This window comes from Temnothorax americanus, unplaced genomic scaffold, assembly GCF_048541705.1.
Source record: "Temnothorax americanus isolate GAGA-0224 unplaced genomic scaffold, ASM4854170v1 Scaffold5, whole genome shotgun sequence".
NCBI classification, from domain to species: Eukaryota; Metazoa; Arthropoda; class Insecta; order Hymenoptera; family Formicidae; genus Temnothorax; species Temnothorax americanus.
Window position 1 is genome coordinate 6,117,347 of NW_027509657.1, and position 10,551 is coordinate 6,127,897.

The following is a 10,551-nucleotide window of genomic DNA, read 5'->3' on the forward strand; positions in this document are numbered from 1 at the left end:
TTGTATAGATGGAGCGTGTACACATCTATACATCCCTTTTCCTCTAACGGTAACCGAAGTATCTAAAAAATACTTGTCAGAAGTCTTATCAGGCTCTTAAAACCTGCTTCGAGTTACATATATGTGTAATACAAAAAAATCAATAAAAAGTTGCATAATTCAGAGAAAAATAAATTAATAATAGAGCATCTAATATATAAAAATAACAATATAATAATTCTTCGTCCTAGATTCTAAAAATTTTTGGAATCGGAATTTTAAAATTTTTGCTGATAGTATCGCTTTTTTAACCAATTCTCCTCTTTTTGTCATTTTTGAGAATTTCTGCGGTTCGCATAACCCTTTACCGCGCAGGGTCGACAGTAATTTTTTACACTATTTCAGTATGTCCTAAAACGTATAAAATATATACATTTTGTAAGAGTCTGTTTCAATTGCATCAATTGCACTTTGTTATCTTTCTGTCAAAACCCGAATATACATCCACATTCTAAACACACAGAAGTGCAAGAAGGTGCAACTAGAACGAGCAGATCTGTCGTCAGCTCAATCAGCTGTGCAAGTGTGAGTGCTGTAACCGGCTAAAATCGTAGTGACGGTCAAAATGCAGAGTTCACGTCCTTTTATCACGTGCCTCCAAATATCCAGGTGTATCAGCTCGTCCAGCGTGTGCTCGAATATCTACAGAGAAAGTAAATTCATGAAAAAGATAATCAGTGGAAGTCGTAAATCGAAGAGGTAAGTGAGACAAATAAAAAAGATGCACGCTCCTATAAGACTTCTGTTAAATGCAACTTCGAGCAGTATTTTTACGTTACAGAAAGTGGTACGACACAAACATAGATTTACGCAGCGTGAACATCAATCCGACCGAGAAGTTGCCTTGTCTGTCTACAAGGCGCAGAATGATGATACGAGATAAACTTTTCATGGAGCACATAACAGACATGATGTCGATGGGAGAAGTGTCTGATATTATAAGAGGCAACTTGGAGATTACTCACGTGAAAATAACTCCAGATTTTAAATGCGTCAATGTGTTTTATATACCTAATAACGACGATGCCACAATTGATCAAGAGGCGTTGCAGAAGTGCGCCAGGATAATCCGGCACGAGCTGTCGCAGCTTCGTGTTATAGGTATAGTGCCGCCTATCCAGTTTGTTAAAAATAAGCAATATTTTGCAGAGAAGGAAGTCGAGAGGAGATTAGCGATGATAAATTTCGAGGAGGATAGCGACCCTTTGTGGCGCGACAAAGAATTTGGCACTTCCGGTGTTAGTAGTGTCGATCAGACTTCGCAGGAAGAATCGGTTGCAAATCGCGATTCTGAGGCAGATGAATTTTATAGAAGGTTGCCAGTGATGAGACACGATGTATTAGGATTGGATCATCACAAAATCATGTCCCAGGTAATCTATCTTATGTTTCTTATTTTCTTATTGACAAGAGATAAATGCATGAAATATAATTTACGTTTAATTAATTGTTGCAGATTACCAGTTCAGTGTCTAAGGCGAAAAAGACTGCACGCAGGCGGATGTTGGATGCGAATACTACGAATGAATGCGATAATATAGATAAAAGCCCTCGCGACCCAGTCTCAAAAGAAGTCGTTGAGTTCCTAACCCGGGAAGAGCAACGAAAAATCTTCTCTGATTTTCTAATCAAAAGACGAAGGGAAGAACAACGCAGACACAAGTTGAAACGATCGAATGAAGGGTTAAATAATTTTGAACAAGAAATAGATAACGAAGATTCCGATTACGAAGATGACGATATCGGGGCTTATATCGACGATTTCGAGGATGAGACGCGAAAATGATTTCAAAATCATTTGTCTCTCAGAACATTTTTTATTAAATATAAATATAATACTATATTGCTCGACTTTCTGTACATGTGTGTACAATAAATAATTTATTAATAATAAATTGTATTGTACAATATACATAAAATCTTGCTGTGAGATAATACAATTAATAACAACAACAATAAGAATTCTCACTCTTCACCAGACACCACTATGGCCTGTGTCAGTAAAGCTAAGACTGTACGCAATGTACGCAAACTTCCATTATAGTTATTTACACCTCACAAGCATTCGATTCCTTTCGACTTACGTGTAAATTTCTTACGGCATGCTTTACATACTGACTTTTAACCGATTGCATTTAATCAACGATTGAAAATGATATCTCTTGACACGATCACTATTCTTCTAACACTTTCGCGCATTTGCAGAAATACGTCGTCATAATTTCCAAAAATTAAAAATGGAATATATTAACGATTTTGTCGCGCAATCTTAATATACACACATCTTAATATATCTACGGTCAATCGGCACGCGACCAACGTCCGTCAGTTTGCGCTCCTTTACGTTATTACGTTTTATAAATTACATAAAGCTCATATGTGTCACGCCACGAACATACATTCGTACGTTGAACGTATCTCGCACACGCGTTCTTCCATCACAATATACTTATGCTTACTATATGTTTCTTTGTACCAGGTAGCAGAATCGGAATGTCCCTTTTCATGAGAATATTTCACGCTAGATTTTAATTAAATTTTTGATTCTGTCGACGATCCTGATGTATTCAGGTTTTTTTCCTCTGACCCTCGGTCTTCGAGCGCTTCACTGGGTGAATTTACCACGACGTCTATCTCTCGATCGTTTATGGGTTTAACAGAGGAACGTAAATTTGACGATGTTAAGCGAGGTATCGAATCGCTTAAAGCGCACGCTTCCAGTACATATTTGTTAAAGGTTTCACTTTTGTCCGCGTAAACATGATGACCAGCTCCAGTAATCACCTGCATAATAAATTCATTTTATGTAAAGACGGTTGCAAGTTGATCCGTTTTACGTAGTACCTCGCGATTTAATTATTTCTTTACCTGAACATTAACGTACGACGAAGATCGATACTGTTTAATCGTTTCACCAGCTGAATTGTCAACCCACGATCTACTGCCGTAAAGTAACGTTATAGGTATATCGTCGTTTAATTTGTCCATTCGTTTAACAATTGGATTTTTTGCCCACCCGAAGCCTTGCATCATTGCGTGAAACGCGCTCTCGCCTCTGTGAATCGAATACATCATATAATTATAGCGGTTAATATTTTTAAATTACACTTGGTCGTTTAGTTTGCAACTTACGAAGGTGTCTGCACGTTGCATTGATGTATATATTGCGAAATTATAGCGGTATCATCCTTCAATAGGGGAGTAAACTTCTTCACGATATCAGGTCTCGTCTTCTCAATGAACCACTGTCCTACAGATAGAGATTTTTACTCAACAACGTGAAAACAATGAGTACGCATTATTTGCGTACGTATGTTTCACGGCAATACTAACCGAATGGTCCAGCAACTCTGACTGCCCACAAAGGATTCAAGGGCCGTACCGCAAACGCTATGGCTTTAACCCAGAACGGTACGTTCGTTGTCTTCGCAACGGCATCGGGTGGCTTCTCGGGAAAGCCCCATGGATCGGCCAGTATGAGGTGTTTCACTCTTTCGGGATACCGCATAGCGTAAGATGCCGCAAGAAAGCCACCCATTGAGTGGCCCAGCAATACAAAATTCTCCAGCTGCATCTCTCTTCTCCACTCCTCCACAGAACGTACTAACTGCTCCTCAGCTTTTTGCGCTTCATTGCTAAAAACGGGTCTGCTACTCCTGCCGAATCCTAGAAATAAAAAATTACAAGCATAGCTGTATCACACAGATACACATGGTCTTCGTATAACGACGTATTAAATGTATTTGAACGTTTGCGCATGTCTCGATATGAGAAACTGACAGGTATCCATAAATCGAGTGTCGACATATTTATATTAGGCGGTATACGGTTACAAAGTTCAGTGATTTGATTAGTCACGCAGATGAGTCACATATTTGTCGAGTGGCTAACGATGAAATAATGACAAAAGCCGAAAGAACCGAATAGTTAGATTACATTGTATTATAATGTCATTAATGGTACATAAATTACAGATAGAATCGCAGCTACAATTAGGAGGTCAATGTTTATCTCTTACCCAACAGGTCTATGGCGTACACCGGTCTCTGGGATGCAAGCGCATCCAGATTCAAACACCACAATGCTACACCAGCTCCCAAGCCGTGTAGCAAAACGATGGGCACCTTCGGCGATTCCTCGTTCAACGAAATGGTCCATATCTTGTCCGCCGGACCCACGACCGGCCCGATGTCGACGAACCATCCGCGATACGCTGTTTTCAAGCCTGCAACATTTCGATCGATGTGCGTTTTCATCGGTCGCAAGTTCGAGAATGTTGATATTTGTCTTGTTATTTGTCTCACTTACGCGACAGAATCTTCTTCTCCGCCGAACGTAACATAGTCGAGGATGATCCAGACCAGCTAAACCATCCCCAAATCCAGCTGCCGAAGGGACAAAATTTCAATTATTTTTTCTTCCTGGCACGAGCCAAGCGAGAGAGTACAAGCTCGTCTCGCATCGCGCGCACGTACATCTCAATTATCGAAATTGAGATGCATCAACGTTCGATAGAGATTTGCGTCGAGTCATGCTTCCGCATCGCGACAGGTATATACACGGTGTATTAATAGCCGTTACATCACGGACTTGCTATTGTCGCGCTCCCGTCAGTCCCGTCCGCGCGTCGGCCGGCCACGCGTACCGCGAGAGATCGAGAGCCAAGAGCAGACGGCCTTGAGACGCCTGACAAAAACTAGACCGAAAACTAAATCTTTCAAACCGTCAGCGGGATATCGTTCTTTCTTCGCGCGGCGATCCGCCGCATGACGTAACGCCGCGATACGATCGCGACGTACTTAATTGTGACGGAGGCTGACGGTTCGCGTGAGGCTGGGTCGGTTTCTCTCTCTCTCTCTCTCGCTTACCTTTTCGCCTCGACGACTTCATGGTCTGCCATGGGTGCGACGACGACGACGACGGTGGGCACCTCCTTGCCGCTCTGCCGCCGCGCGACCGGGTCCCCCTTTGTTGTCGGTTGTAAATGCGGAAGAACTCGCGCGTGTGCTGTAACGCGCGCGATACTGTACTCTATTATCTGGCGGAGGCGTCCGAATCCGAATGGACGCAGAGGACGGCTCGCCACGCTGCCACGCTCGCTCGGGCCTCGGGCGAATGCCGCGAATGCCATGCGCGGCTCGCGGCTTTCAGCTTTCGAGTTTCTTGACGGTGCACGCGGCACGCGGTGGGGCCCGCTGAGCGACGGCGGGGTGGGGAGGAATCAGCTGATATCGAAACGCGTGCGTGGCGTGCCCGCGCGCGCGGAGATCTTTTCAGATCTTTTCTTTTTTCTTCGCGCGATCCGAGCATCGTCGGAAAACAAGCCGATTTAATTACTTATTATATTTCAGCCGCAGAGAACGTGCGCTTCTTTCGATAGGATAGGAGACATTTTTTGGGATTGTCTTCCGCGCGATACTCCAGCCTTTTTTGTTCGCTCTTTTTGCAGCAGGACACGTATAATGGACATTTTTTGGAATAGATTCCCATCGGGATTATTTCGTTTTCCATAGAAAACGCAATAGAAATCTAGGAAATAGTAATTTCGATCAAAAATCATCCCGAAAAGTTTCACGATACGACGCCCCAGGATTTTGTTGCAATTTGAAAGAGGTAGAAACATCTGAAAATGAAAAGTTACCGTTCCGTGCTTTAGATCTTATTGTTACAATAATGAGAACTATCGTCCAATATATCCCGTAAGCGAAATGTTAGCGATGATATGTTAGCGGTTCTCTAGTGGATTCCAAGAGAATATGTTGCGGCAAATTAAAGTCATCCGCTCAACTTATCGTGTTCCGTCAAAATAAAGAACTTGCCGACGTGCTCTGACAACAGAAATCGAGTGGAAACCATTTAAATGACAAACTCTGCTCAATTTCCGTATCAGTTTGCCATATCGCACGTTTAAAAGATTGTTTTTTCTTTTCTTTTTTTTGCAATGAATTCCTTGCAAGTTTCTTATTAGCGTCAATAGTTTTTTAAGTTATTATTTATTTAATAACGTGGCTCACACTCTCTACCTTTCCAGTCTTGGCATAACTGCATTTTAAGATCGAATATAATAATATCGACGCGTCGATGAGAATAAAATTTACGAGTTAACGATTGTTATCTGGGCTTAAGATCCCGATCGCGAAAACATCGATATTTATTTAATCTTATACGCGTGCGTATATATATATATATATATATATATATAGATAGCTATCTATTTATTATTCTGTCATACTTCTCTGCCGACGTCGGCCAACGTTCTGTCGACAAAATTTGCAACAGAGTTACTCTTTTACATAATCTATTTTCGACGAATTCGACATACGTGTCTGCGCTTTTGTTTACTTAGCCACGTGATGCATCAATCGTGCGTGCAAACCTGCGTACCGTTACCCGGCAACGCAAAACGTTGAAGGACGCGCGAAAGTAAATGTATAATATATAATGGCGAAAGGAAGGGTCCGAAGTTACCAAGCCGAAACGCCAACCGAGCTTCCCTGCCAAGCTTGGACTCAACCGTTTGAGTTAGAGGTGGAGCTACGTTCTGGAAAAAAAATGCGGCGAACCGACAGCTCTCGACCATCCGCTTCTCCTACCTTCTCGTATTTTTGAAGGCGTATATATACGATTAGAATAAAATCAGAGACAGGAAGCGCGCGGCCGAAAGAAAGAATAAACGGATCACGGCGTTCATCAACGTGAACTGTTTTGGAACCCAACCGGAATCGTTTACAGTTATTTCCTAGATTTTCATCGCGTTATCTTCGGAAAACGGAATAATTCTGATCGGAGTCTATTCCGATAATATTATAGTTTCATAATGCGTACCCTGGAGTCGATAGGATACCGGCGGGATCTCCGCCGTATCCGGCACGGTTCGCGGCGGTAAACCGGACCGGATGCGACGCGATTCTCGAATCTGGAGCGTCATCAGCGAATGACGTGACCCGCCGTCGCGTCGGACGCTCTCGACGCTAACAACTAACAACTATATACATATAACGTGAGAACGGCGTCGCGCGGTTTCCCGTTTCCGGTATTTTCACCCATGCGCGACTCGGGCCGTCTCGTCGAATCCCTTCGGACCAGAGATTGAATTCGAGAATCTGCATTCTCGAGAGTCGCGCGATGCTGCGACGTCGCGACACGCGCATCTCTCCGTTTTGAGATGGTCATCGTCCGATGACGCGACGTCTATCGGGAGGAAGTATGCATTTACGTATACGTACAATCGGGTCGCGTCTTCACACTCTTCACTCGTCTTTACGTACGCGTATCGATGCGGGATAAAAAAGGCAGCCCGCCGATAACGCGCCGCGCGCAATTCGACGCGCGCGGGGTCTTATCGCGCCGGCGATCGAGCGCGGGCGCATGTTATTGTTAAAGTCGAAATAAAAGTTCCGCGCTTTCTCTGGCTGCGAGCGATAGCGGACTGCCGGATAGAGCGCTCGCGGCCGTCCTCGTGCGAAGTAGACTTTGCCTGCTTGGTTATCGCGCCCGTTAAGTAATTGCGCGAATACTGACCAACTTAATCGTCCACTAAGCGCGCGCACCCGATACGCGTCTTCCAACTCCAAACTTATAACAAGCACTCAAAGTATGGACTCCGCGAATTTCAGCCGTAATCACGCCGAACTTGAATAATACTCGGATGAAAAACAATTAATACAAATAACGCAAAATTCTAGGCGATGTAGGATTAAACGAGAGGAAAAAACCGAGGCAACTGTACGCTGGGTTTTCGATGATTCTCGTTGACTTTGGCGTTTTCTGAAAGAATCGCGAGGGAAAAGAGAGTATGCGTCTTGCGAATGCTCTTCTCCTCGTTAAAAAACGATTCCCGGAAATATCGACGAAAAATAACTCGAGCAGACGTAATAATCGCGCGCGCGCGCGCTTATTTGCGTCTTGTTTATACCGATTCGTCATCGAGACCGCCGGACGTTTATCAATCTCAAAATTGATGCAAGATAGTGGCATCGTTGACGCAAATGCGAGCGAGCGAGAGCAGGCTGTTGGTCAAGTCAGCGGACCAGCTCGCATCGGCGAGACGTATCAATGACGTTCTCCGGTCCTTATACCAGAGAAAATCGATTTTCTTAGGATTTTCTTGAAACTGTGAATATACGTTAATTTAGGTGTGCTTTACGCGTGGTTTAAATTTCAGTACCTCTTCCGGGATAAAAAAATCAAGATACCGAGCCTCGAAGTTTCAACTTTTACTATATACGGAAAAGGTTTTCCAGGCCAAACGGTAAGAGATACGAGGTTGGCCAAGAGGACCAAAGTTGCTCCTCTCGTCGAGTTCTATAAGGAAAAAAATGCCAAAACAAAAAAAATTAAATCAGTATCTTGATTTTTTATCCCGGAAGAGGTACCGAGCGTTATACCACGCATAAAGCACACCTAAATTAACGTATATTCACAGTTTCAAGAAAATCCTAAGAAAATCGATTTTCTCTGGTACAAGGACCGGAGAACGTCCTTAAAATACGTATACGGTATATACGCGGGTACGTCGCACCCCGCGCCCTCGCATGATTAATAATTGCACGGCAACTCCCGTAATAATTGTATACGGCCTGACGATACGAGGCGGCGTGCACGCCGCTCGCATTGTCTCGGCGAGTTTGCCGTAAAGATCAATTAACGCCCGATGGACTTGGTACGCTCTGTTCTCCGCTGCCGCGCCCACGCGCTAATTTTACGAAAATTACAGGAGGCGTGGAATTATGTAGGACATATGGCGAACTGACGAAGGGACGAACCGCGACGCATTAAAAAAAAAAAAAATACAAAAAAAAAACAGGCGCCACGTAGCGATCGTCCGTAATCGCCGTGAACGATATCTATAATAATAATTATATATTTATAATATAAAATGTTACATATATTAATGATTTAGATTTTATCTTTTAGATGTTATATAGATATTTATTATATAATGCAGTAATACTATAGGTATATATGTCAATTGTGAATGATAAATAATATTTCAACCAAGCTTCAGCGTGAGATATTATATTTATATGGTCGTTGGTTTCTCTCGAAGGTGACGATTGTCGCGATTAACGTTTGTGAGTAAACGATACGTCCGCGTTTTCGCGCTGCAGACGCATTTCGGAAAAAGGAGGCGTTTCCGCGTAACGTCGCGCTTTCGGGTGCCCGCGCGGAGGCCTCGGCAGAAAAGCACCCGCGAGAGAGCACGTTTTACCCTCCCGACAATACGAGCCACTCGTCCCAATCGGCACATCCTCTCCATCGCACTCGCGCACGATTCTCATTACCCAGTCCAATTGTTTCGCGAATTCAACCGCGCGCGTCTCGCCGCAGATCGCGACGTTCCGTTGTCGCGCGATAAACGCGCGCGACGCACGGTTATTTAAACCGTGCGATCCTAATCGCTCGCCCATCGTGCATTAAATTATCAACAATCACGGAAACGGCATAGAAACGTGTGTGCTGTAAAAAAAAAAACGAGCGTGTCGCGCGGATGCGTTAAAGTCGTTTCTGCGATTCGGGGCGTTATCCGCGCGCTTTTCGCGCGCGGAATCCGATCGCTCCGACAAAAGCCTGCGATAATTCTCGTCGACGAGAATCGCGCTATACCGTGCGGACGAGGCGCGCGATGCGGCCACAACGTTGCCAAACCGCAACCGGGAAACGACACTTCGATTCGTTCGCCCTCGCGAGCCTCATTCGCGGACGATACGTATAACGATCATATGCGAGAAACGCGGTCGATTTCCCGAGAGCGATGACGCGCTCGCGGTATATCGGGAAAGGGAGGAAGAAAACATATGCGGTAGAGAATCTCACGTTTGGCGCGCGCGCGCGCGCGAGGCGTGTTTCTCTGGTTTCTCGCCGAAAGGAACGGAAGGACGGACGCACGCGGGATGCGCGCGCACGCGCGTGCACGCGTGGCGTAGGAATACACGCGCATTTTCGGGTGTCGTCTGCTGGGCACACGTCCCAGCGATTGCCAATTGCCACTCCGTTGGCTATAGATATATGTATATACGACGCGCGACGTCGAGAAGCGAACGTCGAAAGACGCAAAGACGAGCGAATTTTCAGGCCTTTGGCGGACGGATGAACGGACGGACGGACGGCGAGGCCTCGCGCGAGCGATCGTGACAAATGGATCGCGCGAGCGATATCCGTCATTTCGTCGCGCGAAATAAATTTCCTACGACGCGGCAGTTCTCCGCTCCTCCGTTTCGCCGATCTTACCGCGACTTTTTCTGTTCTACGGCGTTTCGCGTTTATTTATTTGACGTGGGATTGTATACGAGTTTATCCTGCTTCGAGACCAGTCGGAACGCAGTCGCGGAAGTCCCGCGACGCGCTATCGCCACTTTTTATATCGGCGAGTTAATCGATGGAATCGATTAACGCGAGATTATTTGTTCGGTCACGCGATAATTATGCCAGTCTAAAAATGTTTTGACATAAACTTATTAATAATATTAATTTATAATAATATATAATATCAATTGATTATTAATAATATTA

The 10,551-nt window shown here is 44.5% G+C and overlaps 2 protein-coding genes across 2 annotated transcripts; one reads left to right on the forward strand and one right to left on the reverse strand.

Moving 5' to 3' along the window:
- The first annotated feature begins 324 nt into the window (after window positions 1-324).
- On the forward strand, window positions 325-2,182 carry LOC143903727 (uncharacterized). The gene is made up of 3 exons (XM_077417591.1): window positions 325-738; window positions 821-1,412; window positions 1,496-2,182. The coding sequence occupies exons 1-3, from the start codon at window positions 605-607 to the stop codon at window positions 1,823-1,825; spliced, it is 1,056 nt and encodes a 351-aa protein (XP_077273717.1). The 5' UTR covers window positions 325-604; the 3' UTR covers window positions 1,826-2,182.
- Puml (pummelig) lies at window positions 1,887-5,178 on the reverse strand. Its single transcript, XM_077417588.1, has 7 exons — window positions 4,908-5,178; window positions 4,348-4,424; window positions 4,058-4,264; window positions 3,373-3,705; window positions 3,172-3,289; window positions 2,908-3,094; window positions 1,887-2,823 (listed from the first exon to the last, which is right to left on the reverse strand). The coding sequence occupies exons 1-7, from the start codon at window positions 5,168-5,170 to the stop codon at window positions 2,572-2,574; spliced, it is 1,437 nt and encodes a 478-aa protein (XP_077273714.1). The 5' UTR covers window positions 5,171-5,178; the 3' UTR covers window positions 1,887-2,571.
- Between the last annotated feature and the right edge of the window lie 5,373 nt (window positions 5,179-10,551).